Here is an 18,224-nt window from a genome sequence, read left to right as displayed (position 1 = left end):
CTGTCTCACCTTGAATCCTCATACCTCCCATTTCTATCGCATTCTGCTGGCACTCTTTAAAAACCAGGATGAAAAAGAGAAAAATAGTTTAGAGGCAAGAAAATCGGAGACTCAGCTGATCAAAGAAAGAAAGATAAGACAACAATAGTTTTTCAGTATGGAAGCATATGGGTAGCAATATTCAATTTGGAATGTAATATGCAAAATGACAATGCCATATGTAAAATGGCAATGCATTTCTGTATTTACATTTACCAATACATTTGTGCATCGTTTGGTGCAAAATGAAAATGAAAATTCCATTACATAATTTTCATTTGCCATTTCACACACTAGTTTTAATATGTAAAATGAATACTAATTTTAACGCTTTATAAGTTGCAAAATTAAAATGAAAATGTATTACAGAAATTATTAGATATGTGTAACATGTTCAAACAAAAACTGTGGCAAAATTATTCTTCAAATGCTATTTTTTTTAATTGCGTTAACACTCAGTCAAGACACTTACGATTGCATTTTCATTCCATGTCCCACAATGAATGTAGCAAAATTCAATGTGCACATTGAAAATGCATTCCGAGCCGATCACGTGTCCGCCCCCTCCCTCCATGTCAATCACTGCGTGAACAAGGCGGGGCTTGCAGAAGGTCAAGAGACTCAATACTCTAGAGGATTCAAGTGAGAGAACATGGACAAGGCAGTTGGTCCGTCTACGTTTTGATCATTTCGGTTTATGGCTTCAATATTTCATTCGGATTTGTGGGCGGAGCTGAAACACTGCTTTCATCTGATTGGTCGAATCGCTCCACCTTCAGCTTTGTCTTTTTATTCTTTCAGGCAGAAAAAGAGTCAGTGCGAGTGAAGCACTGTAATGTCTGAAACAACCGCTCACTGTTAATTAGCATAATATTTGAATCAGATTATTTTAATCTTTATTAAATCCAAAGAAAATTCTCTGAGGACCACACGAGCCTCTACTAGAGGAGACTTGATAATACCTCACAGGCGTACCACCTTCGGTCAGACGGTCCTGTCTGTCCGGGGTGGGAACCTGTGGAATAGTCTTCCTCTAACACTAAGAGAATGTACTACGTATAGCTCGTTTAAAGTCCAGCTGAAAAAATGGCTATGGGCAAATCAAAGCTGTACACATTAGTATGTATGCTTTGTTCTCTTTTAAATTGTTTTATGTTGTAATGTGTATATGGATGAGTGTTTGTGAAGTTGAATGTAGTCTTGTTTGAATATTGTATATAGGACTTAGCTAATTTATGAACTGACTGTAGATGTAAATTTTATTTTACAATGTTTTTGTGAGCTGTGTGATCCTAGCACGTGGGACTACGGATGGAAATTAGCCTTTGGCTATAATCCGGCATTTTTACATGCATGTACTCCATGTTATGTTCATTAAAATGCACTCTCCCAATCAAAAAAAAAAAAAAAAAAAAAAAAAAAAAAAAAGATGTAGCAGGGCACATAATTCGTGCTGCTGCGACTTGCAAATTATTTCTAGGTTGTAGTATTGTATGAATATTGTCCCACTGATAAATACAGTATAAATAGTTCTGTCTCTTTGGATAAAAGTGAAGTGGAAATAAAAATCAATAATAGACTGAACAGTTCCATGTCTGTAACATTTACCACTCTAGCTCATCTTTTAAGTCATAAGGCACTAGGTATGTGTGTGTGACATTAATAAAAATTTGTGAAAATGTATATAGTTACATTTCTTAAATAAATTAGTAATATTAGTTTTATTACATACTAAATTGAATAATGTTTCTCTTTTTAGTCTTCTTTGTTGGGCTTGAGAAAGACAACATATATTTACCGTGTTTTCTGGACTATAAGTCGCACTTCTTTTCATAGTTTAGCTGGTCCTGCGACTTACAGTCAGGTGCGACTTATTTATCAAAATTTATCTGTAGTCTACACCTGAAAACATAGAGCGCCCTCTCGCGGCTGTAGACGGTAATGTTTTCTCTTGGTTCTGAATAATTGCAACTTATATATGTTTTTTTCCTCGTCATGACGTATTTTTGGACTGTTGCAACTTATACTTAGGTGAGACTTATAGTACGAAAAATACGGGTAACATTATTATTATTATTTATTATGAGAGTAATTGACACAGACTAGTACTTTAATGTTTCACCAAATTCAGCTCAGATCTTCAGACTCGTCTGACGCGCGTTGCTGTATAACTGGCCAGACTTACCTTCCCAAAAAATCCTATTTAATTTTATTTAATAAATTTAACTATAATTATTTCCACTTCACTGTTATCCAAGGAGACAGAACTATTTGCACTGTTTTTATCAGTGGGACAATATTTAAACAATGCTATATCCTAGAAATAATTTAACGGGGTCTCTTGCAAGTCGCAGCAGCACGAATTATGTGGCCAGCATTATCTGATTCAAATATTATGCTAATTAACAGTGAGCGGTTGTTTCAGACATTACTCAGACTCTTATTCTGTCTGAAAGAATAAAAAGACCGAGCTGAAGGTGGAGCGATTTGACCAATCAGATGAAAGCAGCATTTCAGCTCCGCCCACAAGTGCGAAAGAAATATTGAAGCCATAAACCGAAATGATCAAAACGTAGACGGACCGACTGTCTTGTCCATGTTCTCTTACTTGAATGCTCTTGAGTCTCTTGACCTTCTGCATGCCCCGCCTTGTTCACGCATTGATTGACGTGGTGGGAGGGGGCGGACACGTGATCGGCTCGGAATGCATTTTCAATGTGCACATTGAATTTTGCTACATTCATTGCGGGACATTGAATGAAAATGCAATCATAAGTGTCTTGACTGAGTGTTAATGCAATTAAAAAATAGCATTTGAATAATAATTATAATAATAATAGTTTTTGCTTGAACATGTTACACATATCTAATAATTTCTGTAATTTTCATTTTCATTTTGCAACTTATAAAGCGTTAAAATTAGTATTCATTTTACATATTAAAACTAGTGTGTGAAATGGCAAATTAAAATTATGTAATTCAATTTTCATTTTCATTTTGCATCAAACGTTGCACAAATGTATTGGAAAATGTAAAAGTAAATACTTAAATGCATTGCCATTTTACATATTGCATTGTCATTTTGCATATTACATTCCAAATTGATTATTGCTACCCATATGCTTCCATATTTCAGACATCCTAGAGCAGGGATATGCAACTTCGGTCCTGGAGGGCCACTGTCCTGCAGAGTTTAGATCCAACCCTAATTAAACACACCTGAACAAGGCAATCAGTGTTTTGGGGATTACTAGATAGATACAGGCAGGTGAGTTTTTATGAGGGCTGAAGCTAAACTCTGCAGGATAGTGGCCCTCAAGGACCAGAGTTGCTGATCCCTGACCTAGAGCATCAAAGTTAGAGAGAATGCCAACAACAGATACAATTTCCTGTGTAAGAGGAGAAGAATATCGGACATGCACTTAAAAATTGACCTGTGTGGAGAGATAAAATGGGAGAGGAGAAGACAGAGGGTATTACAGATACCCCCCTGTACCCCTATGATTCAACTTCCTGTTCTAAATAGATTCCATGCAGTGGACACAACTGAGCTCATTTTGTCTGATAAGAAAGAAAAAACACGATTTAAAAGGAAGGGCTCTTATAATGAAAAAAAAAAAAACATAACGTGGGGTAAGCTGTGCCACTTTTTACTCAAGCTGTCTTCTAGGCAGGGATAAATGATAAAACTTTAAAATTAATATTGATAATAATAAATATTTGTTCTTTATTTTTGACATATTACTATTTCTGGATGTCTGCTATTAAATGAAATAAGATATAAAGCTGAAAGCTATTGTTGACACAACTTACCCCAAACCACATGACACACTTTTCCTTTTTGGGAAAGTTGCTTCAATTAATAATGGCAATTTACACTAAGATTTTATGTAATTACAAACTTTTATTCGGAAAGGATGCATCAAAAGGGATGGTAAAGGCGATTATATTGTTACATAACATTTCTATTTCAATTAAAAAAAATGTTTAGCTTTCGATTTATCAAAGAATTTTGAAATAAGATGAGAATGAGTTCTGAAGCATCACACGACACTAATAAAACTTAAAATAATATTTCACAATTTTACTTTTTTAAAATGAATTTGAATATAAATGCACCCTTCTGGAGCAAAAGTATATTTAAAACACAAAAACATACAAAAATCTGCATTTTTAATAATAGTCTATGATGTATATCTGGGGGAAATATATATTAAATAAATATATTTTCGATATAAATAAAAAAAATTCTAGCATAAAAATGCTTATTTTAAGTTTTAGAGAGCGGTATATGATGGGCTTTTTCTGAATGCATGTTAAATGTGATAAGCAGTGCATAGTTCTCTAGAAGCCACTGATCTGAAATCTCCCTTTTTATGACATTAATGCTACACAATACAAAACACACTAAATAGAGATATATTCATTTGTAAGACATTAATCATCCATTGTACAAAATAAAATATGTAAAAAAGTGGGAGAGGTCACGGGCAGAGAGCAGCAGTCAGAGGAGAGGACGCTGGCGGGTAAGTGCTCTTATGCTGCCTTTGACATGAACATCCACTGGGCAGCTTCCTTTCTGCATCCTGTAACTTCTGAAAGGAACATTACTGGTTAATATCACTGCCAATACCGAGCATGTTTCTGTATCTAAACTGAGGAACGAGTGAGATTTACTTTCTTCTGTAATCAGGGCACAGATGCTGTCACTAGAGTTTCATTTGTTTATATCCTGATATATTCTTTTAAAATGACCAGCTTCCCTTCAATAGCAGAATCCAAACAAAATAAGCCAAGTTTTCTCATTTATATAGAACAAGAGCCTGCAATGTCTTTACTCTTTATAAGTATTATCTGACCAACTTCTGGATTACAGAAATCAGAAGTTCTCCATCCAAAAAAGTCATAACAGCACTGTTGGGAATGAAAGCGCTGGGATTGCGAGACCACCTGGACGAACAGTATGACAGGGTAGGTCAAGAAGGAAGAGGTGGAATCAGATAATCCTGGACAAATGCTACTTCTAGAGGTCTGGCGCATGATGGGTGAAACTGGGAAAGGGTGGTTGTCGCAAAAGGCAGTCTTGGTACCTTAACTCCAGAAATCTTGTAAAGAACCCCTCAATCGCCACATCTGTCAGCTGCTAAATTAAGAGCCCAGTAGGGTGGCCTGAATTACACAACCAAGAGCAAGTCTGTTACCATATCGCAGGAAATGCATGTGCTAATGATGACCTATATAAACATCACGAAACCCGTCTTCAATTTTTTATATTAATTTAATAATAACTTGCATAAAAATAAAACCTATTTTAGGACCATAATGGATTTTTGCACAATATTTTCATATAAATTAAATATTTTACTGCTAAATAATCATTACTGTAATACAGAAAAAAGTTCTCATTACTGTAAAGCTAAAATAATTGAATTACTATTAAAAAGTTATAAAATGATTTAATATTGTTTAAATGGTCAAGTATTTATATCATGGTAGTATTTGTTGTATTGCATTAAATTTAAGCGGATTTAAATAAAAATCGTTGTATTACTATATCACAATATTATAATTAAAAGGATAATAAATTAAAATTAAAATACATTTTTAAAATTTAAATAAAATCAGAGAATCAACACAAATGAAGACAAATTTAAATATATATATATATATATATGTGTGTGTGTGTGTGTGTGTGTGTGTATTACAAGACTCTAGACACACGTGCTTAAGTGTCATAAATATCAGATTTAAATAATGAAATGAAATAAAATAAATAATTTCCAATATCTTTTGAGTTTAGGGTAAAATGTAACCCAGGTATGTTTTATTCCGTTTTTATTTTAAGTTAAATTAAAGAGAATTCATTGATTTTATAGAGATATCATCGTAGTAATGTTCCCACTATCGAATGCTGGAGGATACTATCTAAATGTGCAAAACACACAGCCTTCCTTGAAATAAGGCGTGAATGGAAGATGAGGCTCTAATGTATAAAACTGTAAGGAGACTAATGAATCTATTGTGCTCAGTTGTAACCTGTGAACAGGCATGCATGGGTGATTAGTAATGTCTGCCATGTGCTGCTCATCAGAAAACAGCAGAAGTCTCAGCCATGCTCAGTCGCACTCCGATTAAGAGATAGTGAGTCAAAAAGGTGAGTGACAAACGATTAATCGAAAACATCTTCACACTAGTGTTAGAGTTTAACTTCATATTCCTAGTAAACTGCACACAGCCCACCGAGGGTCCTACCTTTTGGTAAACCTGAATGACATATTTCTACAAAAGAAACAGAAAACAGAGACAGTGATCATCTAGAGTAGATGTGTCGTCTCTTGAGGAAATTTAGGGGAGTCTGATGCCACTGCCACTGATCTGGTGTTGTCACAAATAGTTCTAATATGCCAAAACTACAGCATAACATCCAGTGTTGGGAAGTCAAAGCTACTAACTGAACTATATTTTTCAGTAGTAAATCTTTTGAATTAACAAACCACTTCTAAACGAAGCACTAATCAAACTATTATGGTAGCCTGCTTCCACCACAGAATGAAAAAAAAAAAAGTTGGAATTGCGACATATAAAATTATGTATTTCGCAATTCTATTTATATCTCACAATTTTGTCTTCTTTTCTCAGAAATGTAGAAACCAAATTCCAAATTGTGAGAAAAATGAGAATAGTGAGATAAAAAGTTTTTTTATTCTTTGGCAGAAACGTTTCCATAAACGGTTGCATTCTAATGCTCATATGTTTCAAATTCCCAAACTCCAACATTTTCATTCTTATTCCACTGGAAACCGAGTTCCATAGGGAATAATGGCTTGTTATAGGTGGATTCAAGTGTTTGTTTACCTGCGCGTGAGCTTGGATGTGAGCTTTGTGAAGAGGTTTGTTGATCCGCGGCTCCGGGACTGTGAGAGTGGCGTGGCATCGTGAGATAAGGTTGGAGAGGCTGGGGGTCCATTATAGGTGGCCGTGCGTCGCTCCCTCAGCTGGCCTCCGTGGAAAGTGCTGCGGCTTAGCGTGCCTCGTGGGAAACGCAGGCGGTCCGGGGGAGTCGCGCTACTAATGCTGTGGGTGGAGGCACCGGGGTTCCGCTGACTCGTCTGAGCCACGCTCGTACTGAAGAGAGTAGAATCAGGGTCACAGTATGATGAAATAGGAAAATCAGCAAACAACTCTGGTTACATGTACAACCAGGTGGTCTTTGGACACTTAAAGAGAACATTGCACTCAAAAATGTTTAATTCTGTTATCACTAACACATCTTCATATCATTCCAAACTTGTATGACTCTCTTTTATCTTTGGAAGACCACAAAAGATATTTTGAAAAATGTCTTTGTTGTTTTTACAATAGAAGTCAATGGTGCAATATTTTAGATTTCGAAGTCAATATTTTAAAATACATTAAAATATTTTATTTTGTGTTCTGCAGGTTTGAAATAACATGCGGCTGAGTAAATGATGTGGTGTTGATATTATTAACAAAGTATTACAAATAATTTTTGTTACTGAAATAAAGCAGAAATAAAATATAACTATTTGATGAAAAATACTTAAACTAAGATGTTGCCTTGGCAACTAACTGAAATAAAATAAGATTAAAGCACTACAGTTACTAAAACTTAAATACAAATAAATGAAAACTAAATAAAAAATTACAAAAGCAAAGTAAAAGTAAATAAAAACTGAAGATATAAAAAATAAAAGTCAATTCAAAATATTCATAAATACTATAAAAGTATACAAATAATAATAAAATGACAGAGATTATGCCTGAATTAGCATTTTAGAAAATAAAAATGAAATGTAATTTCTTTAAGCAACTATCCCTTTAAACATCATGGAATATTACACCAGAATGTAACAAAATAGCAAACCAAAACAATAGATCTGCAAACAAACTATGTTAGACTTTTTCTCAGAAATAATTAATGTGATTGCATTTAATAAATCAGTGTTTTCTTGATTTTTTGTGGATATATGAAGTCAGTTCTCCTCAAATTCACACAGGTTTCCAAGCAGAGTAACCACAGGTTTAGTTCCTCACATTAATTATGAACATATTCTACATATTTTAGTCTGGTTAAGTCTCTATTATAGGTCTTCAAAATAACGAACATCTATAATAGTGACTTAACCATAATTTACCTCTAACAATACGTGCTCAAAAAATCTTTATTTTGCATATGTATTTCTTGAACACTAGAATGATCAAAATAATCATAATATATCTCAACAGTCCTTTCACTAGTCATTAAGTAGGTTAATGTAGTTTATATCCTATATTAGTGGGTTTAGACACAAGGAAGTTAGTAAATGGTTTAAATGGGAATATGCAGGAAATCCTCAAACGTTAAAACGCAACAGAAGCTCCACGACGAGTCCTCCTGGCACTTTAGGGATGAGACGAGGGTCAGAGGGCGTTAGAGGAGTGCGATGGAGAGAGACACACTAAGATTAGAGACAGACGCTAAACTCGACTTTACTTGGGCCTGAAGAGATCAGAGGTGCCGTCGGTGGGCGGCAAGGTTGCGCGGCAGGTGTGTCCAGAGGCCGAGAGTGATGTGGCCTTTTGGTGTCGCAGACGGACTGAGGCTGATGAGCTGGCGAGAGCAACGTGGTACGCCGTCGGACTCGTGCTGACACATCCCGACATTTTACTCAGGCTGGCCAATGGCAGGCAGGCAAAAAAATCAGCAGTGGGATGGATCAAACATAGTATTTACAAAGAAAGCAAAGCATATGAGATAAAAACTGTGAGCAGAGAAGAATACAAAGAGAGAGTAATATAGGATACGGATGGATAACGATGATCGACAAGTTGTTCAAAACTGACAAGTCAACACAAATGTGACTCTGATTTAATCTCCCCATATAAAGGGTTGGCTTAACAGGATAGTTTACGCCAAATAAAAAAAGAACAAAAAAAATCTTCAAAAATGTAGTGATTTTAAAATGACATTAGGATAAGTAAAGGATGATCAATTGTTCACTTTTGATTGAACTATTCCTTTAAGATTAGTCCACAGTTGCTTTGAAATTTGCATATCCTTAATATGGGATTCAGCACATGGTTTGTCTCTCTCTGTGGACTGCATGGTAAAGCGAAGCGGTTCGGCATGGCAGACTGGCACAGCAAGGTTGGCTGTGTTGTTTCAATACAAACATCCCATATGAATCTGGAAGAAGCATGTCGTGGTTTGCCCATATGTGTCATATTCTCCATCTGTGTTTCCACAGATCTTCCCCCAGAAAATGAATCAAAATATAATATATTTTACAGCCTTAGATGTTTCAGCAGTAACATTCAGCTATTTAGTTTAAGTTGTACGTGATAAAGTAATGTAATGTAAAATATTAAAGGGGTCATATGATGCGATTTCAAGTTTTCCTTCCTCTTTGGAGTGTTACAAGCTCTTGGTGCATAAAGAAGATCTGTAAAGTTGCAAAGACTAAAGTCTCAAATCCAGAGAGATAATCTTTATCAAATTTAAGACTCTGCCTGCCACGCCCCCTAAAACGGCTCATTCAAACACGCCCCCACGTCACAATGTGGGGAGACTTGCAAAATGCTGTCCAAATGTTCACGCCAAAAAGAAAGCGTACCTTTTATTCCCTCCATTTCGTGGAGAAGCTGTGCGTTTCATTGTGAAAGTGAAACTACTTTGTTTGGCCTTCTAAAAGAGCACGATATCTGCTTCATCACGCCTAGAGCTGATCCGTGCTGGTCGCTGAGGAAATACATCAAATTAATGCTGTGGATCGCCGGATCGGCTTTCACTGTGGACGAGGTGGAGTCCAGCCCGGGGTCGTCACATGTGGTTGCCGCAACCCCCAGGCGCTCCTTCATCGAATCCACCAGCCGTTCCTTGTTATAGCCACCGGCTGCCACTCACTTAAGCCACTGGCCATTGCTCTTTCTTTGCAAGGACAGTCTGGTGCTTCTTACTCACGGTATGTAAATTTGTTTTCATATGTAAAGGATTTGCAACTGATGATTCAAACGTGAGTTTTGAGTAGCGCTTGTTGTTTGTCATTTCTTCGATCACAAATGCAGACATGGTTTTATGTTTACGTGATGCGATATGCAACGGAACACGTAAAAAGACAGTAAAAGTCATTATAATAAGTAATTATGTTCCCACTGGATGCAACAACTGTCCTGTTATGTTATTCAGGGCCTAACATTTCAGTCAGACACTTGAAACATTGGCCAATCACAAAGCACTGGATAGCTGGCCAATCAGAGCACACCTCACTTTTCAAAGCGACGAGCCTTTAATTACTAAAAATGTACGCGTTTCAGAAGACGAGGCATAGAGGGGAAACAATGTACATTATGTGGAAAAGAATGTTTTTGAACCTTAAACCGCATAAACACATTTCATTACACCAAATACACAAAATAATGTTCTTTTTAGCAGCATCATATGACCCGTTTAAACCAAAGCTCCATCTTCAAATACTGCATTGGGTGGGGGTGGGGCAAACAGATGACTCTCCACAAACATCTATGAACATGTTGATAAGAGCAACAGTTTTTGTGAAAATATTTGGTTGAGTGAGGATAAAAGACGCAAGTAGTTCCTTGTTGTCAGTCACTGTTTTGATCAACATGGAGGTGTTTCCTGTAAACCGGTGTTAATGTTGAAAGGCAAAAGGGAGATTCACAACTTTTGACCTAAAATTGAGAGGTCTCAGGGACTCACCTGTTCTCTTTGCCGTTCTGGATGACGGAGTGACGATCTGCGGCGTTCCTCTCACTACACACGTATGTGTTTCTCCTGGTCATACCGCTAGACACAGAATTGCTCTGCAGAAATAAATATTATAGTGTGAGTCTTAACTGTTTTAAATGAAACACCGAAATGAAAATTTTTATTTAGCCGAAAACCTAAAGACTAAAATAAATCTTATTTAATAAATCACATAATTGTTTCTACACCAATTAGTTGTTAAAATGGAAAAAAGAATTATGAGCATTAAGTAGCATCAAAATCACATTTATTATTTGAAATTTGTTATAAACTTGACAGAATTTAAAAGACTCTTTTTTTTAAAGTAGCAAAGCACTAATGTTTAAATAAGTTTTGTTCATGCATCAACTAAAACAGCATAGACTTAAATATCTTGGTTTAACTAAAAGATAGACTAAAAACAAGAAATCAATATTTATTACAGCTGACATGTGTACCTGACATTTACCTGATTAAAAAGTACTCATTCCATCAATAATTTTAGCCCTCCAAAACTAATTTGGCCAAATCCCCAAAAAACATTTTCTGATGACAAAATTGTTTCGATTCATAAAATAACTAAACAAATGTATGTATATAAGCAACACGTTGTTCCAACCAGTTTTATAAAGCTTTAGTACATTTTTTGTGTGTTTTTGTCATTTTAAGAATTATTATTATTTTTTTATATATCTATATAGTTAAATTTTAAGTACTTCAAGTTCAAATGAGAAATTTTGTCTTGGCAACTGGTTGAATTTATTTGTATTTTTTTTTGCATTTTATTCCATTTCAGTTAAGGTTGATATTATTTCAAGTAACGTAAAAAAAAAAAAGGTTGCTATAATAACCCTGGTTCCAAATTGTTAGATTCTCATAAAATCAATTTTGTCATACAAACAATGACATCACAAAAGATCTTGGGTGTTAACAACTTACCCCAGGGGCACCGGTGCTCTTTTTGCTGTCAGGAATGTCGGCCTTGTTTGGATTGTTGGCGTTGCCCAGCATGGGGCTCGGTGGAGTCATGCCACGGCTTCCAGACGAGCTGCTCTTCCGTGCCTGTGCACTGCCCTCCTCTTTATGGTCACTTTCTGCAGAAGTGGTCTGACTTCTCTTGGGGTAACCCACAGAGGGAATGGTTGGACCAGCTGTAGAGGTGAGGAACGGAGATTAGCAAGACAAAGATCTCACAGTAAGACCCATGTAAAGCCCAAAAAAACATGCTTACCCTGGTCACTGTAACGACGCTGTTTCTGGTTGGAGGAGATGTTCTTTTGGACTTTGAGGTGAGATGGTGACTGGCCATTATTGTGCTCACTATTGGGTCTGGCCTTTGCCAAAGAGAGGTTACTGCTGGAGCTGGAATCACTCACATCTAACTGTGATCACACAAAACAAAACAAAACATAAAAACTGCATGAGACAAAACCCCCCTTTTTTGGTCTGGATGAAAATGGAGGATTAATGCACAGTGAGAAATTAGGGAATGTAACTGGCTAATCCAGTTTAATAAGATAACCAGTGATATGGGTTTAGAATAACAACTGACATGCTACAAGTCTAAAACATTTATAAACAGATGTTAGATGTAGCCAGATGTTTGACTACGGCTATAAAGACTAGCCCACACTGCAGCTCATTCTGTTTCCTGTCTGCTGCAGCAGGAAAGTATTGTCTATCCGACATGACCTTTATGGGTGGGTAAATCGATGACACCACAATAATAGAGCAGAGTGCAACTAAGTGGTAACTCATTGAAATAAAGGTACAGCAATTTCCATGACATTTTGTAAAGATGACGTCAAATAAATGAGTGAAATTTTTATTTTATTTTGTGCTTACATTTCCAAAGAGACTATAAATCTGCAACCAAAGCAAATGTATAGTTGCAATAGTATATATGTATTACTTGCTGGCCTTGAGGCTGAGACTAAGTGTCAAATCACACGAACATATCTTACTCAGACACACTGCAGTTCAAAAGTTAGATTTAGTTAGCAAGATTGAATTCAATTAATCAAATGCCACATAAAAAAAATGCTGTTCTTCTGAACCTTCTACCAATCAAAGAATATATATATCTATATATAGTATATAAAGTTTTAAATGTAATTTTTTTCATACAATGCAGACTTGCTGAACATAAAAGACTTAAAATATTTTTTTTAAAAATCTTACCAAATCCCACACTCCTGAACAGTACTGTATGCTCTAATTTAGCTAGATCTTTAACCTCCAACTGTGCATTGCAATCAAACTGCCTTAAAACAGGCATGTGAACTAACTCACCTCAGTGGACTTCCTTCCTAAAAGCAGGTAAGTAGCCGTGATTTCATCGTACTTCATCCTGGTTAGAGATTCGTGGATTTCCTCCCTTGAGTAACCCATTCCTACCATAATATCTGCAACAAACCATATGCCAACACAGTCAATGAAAGATACAGTTACCAGTTAGTTGAGAATCAAAATTGGTTTAGTTTTTCAAAATCCAAAACAAGCTCAGTAATGGCACAAGAATAAACAGCGTTGCACCTTTTAAAAACAACTGATAAAAACCTGTGCATCTTGACCTGTGCATATTTGTGCACAAAATATTCTGAAAACTGAGATACATGAATTTACATGCCATCCTAGAACATCGAAAACACGTTTTAAGGTTTATTCCAAATTCTTCATGGACAACGTCTGGCTACTTTTTATCTCAACAGCCCTGATAAGTAAAAAAGAGTGATCTAGTATAATTCCTGGTATCATTTTAGCTTTAGTGTGAAAAAAGTGATTCAATGACGTTACAGTTTCACATGCTAGTTTCATGTGATAGCCTCGGCTCAATTGAACTGTTCCTGCACTAGCTGTGAATGCTGTTCGGGACACAGAACTGGGGCACAGATCAATTGAGACGGGCTTGCAGCAGCAGTGGAAAGAACGGGGCCTGTCTGACATCAGCTACCATCGACCCCTGCACGCCACTGAAACCCACAGGCACAACAACCACTATCAACATCACGTTGAAGAAAGCATGCCAGACTAACAGTTTCTGCGGATCCCAATATTTGGATCTCCCTTAATGGCACTCTGGCTCACTTCCACGAAAACTCACTAACAACAATAAAATGATGAGCAGGCAGGAAAGCTCTTATTACTTCTGTAAAGCTGGATTCTGTTTTGTCTACCCAGCTAAAAACGTGAATGCTTACATGCATTGCTGCGGTGGTAACAAATTTCAGTTCTCGGGTTGCCTTAAAATATGCAGTTAAACTGCACTTTATTATTCAGGTACATTATCATTCAAATTTTTGTGGTCAGAAAGATTTTATTAATACTTTTATTTGATAAATAAGTATATGCATTAAAATGATAAAAGTGACAGTAAACATTTATAATCTTTTACAAAAGATTTCTATTTCAAACAAATGTCCTTTTAAACCTTCTATTAAAACAATTAAGCAGCATAATTGTTTTTAGCACTGATAATAATAAACGTTTTCTGAGTAGCATATCTGCATATTAGAATGATTTCTGAAGGATCATGTGACACTGAAGAATGGAGTAATGATGCTGAAAATTCAGCTTTGCATCACAGGAATTATGTTTTAAACATATTAAAATAGAAAACAGTTCTTGTTTTATTGTATATGTTTTACTGTATCTATGATCAAATAAATGGAGCATCAGTGAGCATGAGACATCTTTCAAAAAACATAAAAAAAATCTTACAGACCCCATAGTTTTGAATGGCAATGTAGCTAATGATAAACAAGTCTCACTAACTTTCTCAGCAAGATTCTTTCCAAACTGTTGCTCCACCATGACAGAAGTTGACCTGACAGAGAAAACTGACTGAAAAGAAAACCAACTGACACTAATGCATGATATACAGTAGCATCAGTGAAAATGCGATATACACAGCAATGTGTTACGAATTGTGTTCTGATAGATTTCAATGATGCACAAAATCAAATTTGCATAGCTAGAAGGGTTTGCATTCACATACTTGCATTGAAAATGTTTTGTACCTAAAACTAATGACCCTTCCCCTCATTTGTGAAAAAATCTGGTCTAACTAGGAAGTTTCACATTTAAACCAAGAGTTCTGCTTTTTTTATTCAAAACAACTTTGTGGAAACAGCAGTAAGGAACATGCCATCATCCACAATCTGTATGAATGTGAAAACAAAACAAACATTTACAAATAAAGATCCTTTAATTTTTTGCATGTAAAAGTCACATTAGACTTAGGCTTAGTTTCTACACATGCATGTAAGAGTGCTGATTTCATACCGATTCTCTTCTGATCCGAGATGTCGAGCTCCGGCTCCACAAACGGCTTGAGCTCGTCCTCATCACAGCCTGCATTGATCCATCGATCCTTCATGATTTGCTGAAACAGACATAAAACAAGGGCTGTGTGAGAGGTTCTGCTAGATCATGAATATGCATGATTATGCAGGAAGCAAAAAACATGTTTTAAAGTGGGTCAACTGGAAGAATCTTGACACAAAATACAATCTGTTCCTTAAAGGTGGAACAGATTTGTGCAACAACTGCTGTACAAAGTTACTATGACTTGAAATTAAAATCTAAAAATGTTAATGTTAATGGATGGATGGATGGATATTAAGGAGTGGTATAACAGTGCACAGTGTTTCTCAAATCCTCATTTATTCATCAGCGGATGTCATTTCATTCTGAGTTTCCTGCAACATTACTATAATTCAGCAGGTGCATTATGGGCCTTGAAGTGACCAGTAACAGTAACCTGCACCTAAAGCCCCAAACACTGGAGGCGCTGTTTCACTAGAACTCAGAGATCACATGTAAGTTTAAAGCAGGGTGTATCTGGTCATGAGTTTCATGTGAAATTAATTGGGAAGTGAAAGCATGCTGTGATGAAAGTGTGCACTCAGGCTAAAGGATATAATGGAGGGAGAATAGAAGGAAAGAGATGAGATGATTTGTAAAGATGAGAGAAAAAATTAGATGCATAAACTCAAATCTTTCTTTTTGTTTTAAGATCTACTGAAAATGTTTGATTAACCATAAAATAAAAATAGCGTGTTTTTAAACATATCAGATATTTATTTCTGTGAATCCATCGATTTAACCCGGTTACCCAAATTCCTGTAAATAAAAACAAGATTATATAAGAAAAAGTGATAATTATTCTCATAATAAATAACTATCTTTTTTTAATTTCATGTATTTTGAATATTTAATTTAGATTTTTATTGCTAGAAAAAACAAAAATGATTTTAAAATATTTTAGAAGAAGTGTTCAAACAATTATTTCCTCGTATTGTTGGGAAATATAACTACTAACCCACATTTAAATGAAAACATTAGCACTTATTTTTTTAATTTGATAAATTCTAATAATAATAATATATATATACAGAATAGTTTTTATTGTTTTGTATATCATCTTAATAATAAATTGGCCCAAAAAAAAAAAAAAAAAAACACAGACCTTCTGAGCTTGACAAGCATTTTCTGAAAATAAAGCACCCTTTTTTCATTGATCAATACATTCTTCAGTTACAGGCCTTATTTTTCTTTACAGTTTCTCACCTCAAGTGTTCCCCGTTTGACAGGGTTCAGCACCAGGAAGCGTTTCAGGAGGTTCTCACAGTCAGTCGACATGTAGAAGGGAATCCGATATTTGCCCCTCAACACCCGCTCACGAAGTTCCTGCAGGTAAAAAGATCATTTTGGTTGTAAAATATCTGATTGGATATGATTTGAAAATCATATCCAGTATATGCCCACTTTACTGAGATTAAGAATCATTATTTAATTATTTAGTGTCTTTATTGACTGTTATCACTATTTTATAAAAGTAAAATAAAAGTGCAATGATTTTACCATTCTCCTCTGCATTATAGTATAATGTATAACTTCATAGGGCTTATTGCTTTAATAAATCACTGATTTCATGCAGCATCTTTCATGAGTCACTACACAAATCCACAGGCTTCTCAGTTGTATGAATCTTTGTGAAGGTTTAGGAGGGCAAATGTGACCTTCAGGGTTGAGCACACTAACCTTTAGATTCTGTCCATCAAAGGGCAGTGATCCACTGACCAGTGTGTAGAGGATGACCCCCAGACTCCACACATCCACCTCCGGCCCGTCATACTTTTTGCCCTGGAAAAGCTCAGGGGCCGCATACGGAGGGCTGCCGCAAAATGTGTCTAGTTTGTTCCCAATAGTGAATTCATTACTGAAACCGAAGTCTGCGATCTTAATGTTCATATCTGCATCCAGCAGTAGGTTTTCTGCCTGCATGACAGAACAAAAGAAGGTGAGACAAAAAGTCCTTTTTCATGAAGAATGAGTTTGTTGATGATTAATGAAATGCAAAGCGAAATTATACTCTCATCACATGAAAACTGTGAAGGACTTGTCTTTGCAATACTTCACAGCAAAACCAAAATGAAGAAATAGTCATTTATAATTCAACTAATTTGAAATGGATTTAATTTTATGAATATCAATATAAATATAAGAATTGTATTTATTACATATTTTTAAATAAATATGAATTTAATTATATAATCTTAGCACAATAAAACAGTTATAATAATAATGAAACTATAATAAATAATATTTAATTTAATAATTTAATTGAATATTATTTTAATAATAATTACATTATTAAATTAGTGTATTTATACCTTTTTTGTATAGTCTTCAATTTATACAAATTAAAATATATATAGTATACTAAGATATACTGATTAATAATTAAATAATTAAATAAAAATACTAATAAATAAAATGTTACTAATAATCAGTGATGTGAATATAAAAATAAAACACTAAAAAGAATTAATAATTTGAATGATACAAATTTTAAAAGAATAAAGGACCATGAAAATAAATCTGTGTTTTATTTCTTTTTTGCCATGAAATGAGACAAAGACTTTTGTGAGAATCTGCTTTTTTTTTCTTTCTTTTTTTACCCAAGAACAAATAATGATCAGAGATCAATAAATCTAAATTTATCTTAACGTTTCTTAGTTATAAAAAAAAAAAAAAAAATCCACAATCCAGTGATTATTTGTAGGTTAACATTCAATTATGAATCCCATATTTTGGACCTCACTGTATGCATATTGTAAATGTCATTTCTCTAAGATACTCCTTAGAGTAACTCCTTACTAACATACATTTAACCAGACACAGACAGCAAAAAAGAGTGAAAGCGACAGCACATAACACAACAAAAAAGACCCATAGTTCCACCTGACAGCTTTTTAGACAGCTTCACTCTGACACTGGCCTCATGCATCATTTACAGAACATCAGTCTGGAAACAAAGTGTGTAATGGAGCATGGAGACTTGGCGGGGAAAAGCAGACGCAAGAGAGACTGGAGAGAGGAAGCAGGATCTTCAGGGGCTCTATCCTGCTCAGAGACATGACCACTAATTGATTTA

The 18,224-nt window shown here is 35.2% G+C and overlaps 1 protein-coding gene across 12 annotated transcripts in view; it reads right to left on the bottom strand.

Annotated features, from left to right (window-relative positions):
- Positions 1-18,224, bottom strand: part of LOC132092172 (MAP/microtubule affinity-regulating kinase 3) — a 61,117-nt gene that overhangs the window by 2,758 nt on the left and 40,135 nt on the right. For 2 of the 12 annotated variants that reach the window (XM_059498286.1, XM_059498283.1), the window contains exons 8-18: positions 16,829-17,065; positions 16,355-16,474; positions 15,068-15,167; positions 13,076-13,188; positions 12,015-12,165; positions 11,723-11,934; positions 10,757-10,860; positions 8,534-8,713; positions 6,895-7,164; positions 6,292-6,318; positions 10-54 (exon numbers count right to left, since the gene is read on the bottom strand). In XM_059498286.1, coding sequence (XP_059354269.1) covers positions 10-54; positions 6,292-6,318; positions 6,895-7,164; positions 8,534-8,713; positions 10,757-10,860; positions 11,723-11,934; positions 12,015-12,165; positions 13,076-13,188; positions 15,068-15,167; positions 16,355-16,474; positions 16,829-17,065 — 1,559 coding nt within the window. The remainder of the gene's footprint in view (positions 1-9; positions 55-6,291; positions 6,319-6,894; positions 7,165-8,533; positions 8,714-10,756; positions 10,861-11,722; positions 11,935-12,014; positions 12,166-13,075; positions 13,189-15,067; positions 15,168-16,354; positions 16,475-16,828; positions 17,066-18,224) is intronic. The other 10 variants (XM_059498291.1, XM_059498284.1, XM_059498290.1 and 7 more) reach the window with 5 other exon arrangements.

This window comes from Carassius carassius, chromosome 18 (assembly GCF_963082965.1).
Source record: "Carassius carassius chromosome 18, fCarCar2.1, whole genome shotgun sequence".
Taxonomy (NCBI): Eukaryota; Metazoa; Chordata; class Actinopteri; order Cypriniformes; family Cyprinidae; genus Carassius; species Carassius carassius.
The sequence above is the reverse complement of the archived record's forward strand: the minus strand, read 5'-3'. Positions and strand labels throughout refer to the sequence as shown.